This window comes from Nuphar pumila, chromosome 5, assembly GCF_984573655.1.
Source record: "Nuphar pumila chromosome 5, dmNupPumi1.hap1.1, whole genome shotgun sequence".
NCBI classification, from domain to species: domain Eukaryota; kingdom Viridiplantae; phylum Streptophyta; class Magnoliopsida; order Nymphaeales; family Nymphaeaceae; genus Nuphar; species Nuphar pumila.
The window spans coordinates 116,122,267-116,125,515 of record NC_143253.1 but is presented as its reverse complement, the minus strand read 5'-3'; the positions used below and the strand labels follow the sequence as shown (position 1 = coordinate 116,125,515).

Genomic DNA, 3,249 nt, shown 5'->3' with positions numbered 1-3,249 from the left:
CATACCGATCCGTATCACCTTTAATTTACAACCTACAAGGGACTCCATTGGCATTATCCGAAATACAAACTCCACGCTCTCCAGACCCTCTAAAAATACAGAATCGAAGTAAAAGAATTTCAAAGTTTAGACAATGACAAAATTACCCATGGACCCTTGTCTCCTCCAAGAAGACCACCAGCCATTTTGGATATAGTGAGGGTCAAGGAAGACATCATCAAAATCCAGGTCCGAAAAGATAAAAGGTTCCGAAGAGAGAGAGAGAGAGTACCTGCAATAATGGAGTTGCTCCTGCAAACCCTAATTTTCTTCGTCTTCTTTCCTTCCCAACTCCTCTCCTTCTCTGCCGTCGATCCACCACCAACCTCCATCCTCTTCGCCACCTTTGGTAGGGCCCACTATGCCTTCGACATCTTCATCATTCCCATTTCGACCCTTGACTTCTCCCCAAATCCCCACCAAGAGCTCCAGGCCACCGACGGCAAATCCGTCAATTACAACGGCTTCTTCTACAGGAACTCCCTTCTCTACGTCTCCGAGAGAAATGGATTGCCGGAAATCTACCTCACCGGAGAATCCGCCTCCCGAAAAGGCCGAAGATCAGCCATGGAGGAGGTTTCCGGCGGGTTTCCTGTCATGCCCACTTCGGAAAATGGCCAGGTTTCGATGAAGGACCGGCCGTCCATCGTCGGAGACCGGATCATCTACGTCTCCACTGAAACTCCGGCGGGGCTTCCCCGGAAGAGTTGGGCGGCCGTGTACTCGACGCACTTGGAAACCCTCGAGACGAGACGGCTGACCCCCGACTCGGTGGCGGATTTCAGCCCGGCCGTCTCTCCCTCCGGCGAGTGGACGGCGGTGGCGTCGTCCGGCGAGCGAGGGTGGTCGGGAGAGATTCACGAGCTCGCCACCGATATATATATGTTCAACACGTCCGACGGGTCGGGCCGATTCAAGCTCGTCGATCACGGTGGGTGGCCGTCGTTCTCTGACGAGTCGACCGTCTTCTTCCACCGGCAGGCCGAAGACGGGTGGTGGAGCGTCTTCCGGGCGGTTTTCCGGCACACCCACGAACCCCAAGTGGAGAGGATCACCCCTCCCGGTATCCACGCCTTCACCCCCGCAGCGTCTCGTACCGGAAAATTCATCGTGGTGGCGACTCGGAGGACCGATTCGGAGTACCGCCACATCGAGATCTTCGATTTGGTGCGCAGAGAGTTCGTCGAGGTAACGAAGAAAACCTCCCCCCATGCCCACCATTACAACCCCTTCATCTCCCTCGATTCGTCTCGTATCGGTTACCACAGATGCAGGGGAAGAAACCCGAGTCGGGGAAGTACCAACCAGCTGCTCCTGGAGAACGTGAGGAGCCCGATCCCATCGATCTCCCTGTTCCGAATCGACGGTTCGTTCCCGTCTTTCTCGCCGGACGGGGAGCGAATCGCTTACATTCCGAGTCTCGACGAGCGTGGCGTCTACGTAGTGAACCGAGACGGTTCTGGAAGACGCCGTATCTCTGACTCGTACTCCTTCGGGACCGCGTGGGACCACAAGCGGAAGAATGTGGTCTACACGAGCGTGGGCCCCACGTTCTCCACCGAGAAGACTGCGGTGAACATCGTCTCCATCAGTTTCTCCGATTCCGATGCGGACCACCAGAACTCTCGGATCGTTACCCTGACCCGTGACGGCAACAATGCTTTTCCGTCCCCGTCACCGGACGGAAAATTCATCGTCTTCCGATCCGGCCGTTCCGGGCATAAGAACCTCTACATAACTGATGCCGTCAAAGGCGAGAGCGGCGGGCTGTGGCGATTGACGGAGGGGGACTGGACCGATACGATGTGCATGTGGTCGCCGGACGGAGAGTGGATCGCTTTTGCATCGGACCGAGACGATCCGGGCAGTGGCAGTTTTGAAATTTACTTGATCCATCCGAACCAGACCGGGTTGAGGAAACTGGTACAGAGTGGGACCGGTGGGAGAGCGAACCACCCCTGGTTCAGTCCCGACTCGGCCAGCTTGGTCTTTGCTTCGGACTACGCAGGCGTATCAGCCGAGCCGGTCTCAAACCCGCACCACTACCAGCCTTACGGGGATATCTTCACGGTTCGTTTGGACGGGTCCGAAATAAGGCGCATGACCCACAATTCTTATGAAGATGGGACACCCACTTGGGGGTCCAAGTTCATAGAGGCCTATGATGTGGTTGAGCGCCAAGCACAGGGGAAGACTCGAACCTGCCAGTTTGGTGACTGCATGTGGCTCGAGCCAGTTTCGAAGGTTAGGACCAATGGGTCGAACCTGGCCCATGTGACCAAGTGTGGCTAGTGGACGTTTGGCTCTAGTTGTTGTGTATGTACATAGCATTATGGTGTAAGATGTGGTTAATCCGGCCAGCATAATACTATGACTTGGGGACCAACTTAACGAGGAATGTGATATAATAAATGCTCCTACTGTTGGTGTTTATGCATAGAAAATAAGGTCTTGATACATATTTCTGTATTTGCTAGAGCAAATGGGATGATGTATATGTTTAGTTTGAGTATAGTAAAGCGGAATTTTCGAGTTAAGAATGAAATTTGTGTGCCTTGGTTCATGTTTGATTGATACGTGTCATTGCATGTTGTCTTTAGGAATTGATCCGTAATACCTGTCCTGGCTAATTGATCACAAGAATCTCCTATTAATGGTGACTAATCAAGGAGATGAAAAACTTGGCATGATTTATCCCAATTGCTGATTAATCCTGCCATGGAATACAAAAAAATTTGTTTATTTTGGTGAGCTTACTTTGATACTTAGCATTGAATAGTTCCTCCTAAAAACAAAACACTAATTGAATTTTTTTTTGGGTCTTAATACAAACTCTGGTTGGACCTGCATCTGATTTGGAAATTTGTTAACCAGGCCCAGATCCTTATACTACTAAGATCTTGAGAACATGACCAAGAGCAGTTGCATACTGAAGCCAAAGCCTGAGTCTAATTGGGCAGAGTCCATGACGGTATGAAGTCATACCCAACCCATTGAGAGCCCTTAGATCTAGCCAATTTGTCTGACGTAGTAGGGCTGTCAATGGGTCCGGTTTGTATTGGGTACCCAACTTGATCCAAATTCAAATTTTTGGGTATGGGCATGGAAAAGTGCCACCAAAAAAATATGTGAACTGGGTTTGGGTCATGATTTTTGTTAGAAATATGAGCATTTTTAACACTTTTTTTGCAAATCCAACCATGTGGATGT

General features: G+C 50.8%; 1 protein-coding gene across 1 annotated transcript; it reads left to right on the top strand.

The window, feature by feature from the left end:
- Positions 1-257: 257 nt before the first annotated feature.
- LOC149838278 (uncharacterized) lies at positions 258-2,602 on the top strand. Its single transcript, XM_090006494.1, has one exon. The coding sequence runs from the start codon at positions 280-282 to the stop codon at positions 2,329-2,331; it is 2,052 nt and encodes a 683-aa protein (XP_089862620.1). The 5' UTR covers positions 258-279; the 3' UTR covers positions 2,332-2,602.
- The last annotated feature ends 647 nt before the right edge of the window (positions 2,603-3,249 follow it).

Bases quoted from the DNA above. Each gene is read 5' to 3' on its own strand.
- LOC149838278 (XM_090006494.1), top strand. From the start codon at position 280: ATGGAGTTGCTCCTGCAAACCCTAATTTTCTTCGTCTTCTTTCCTTCC.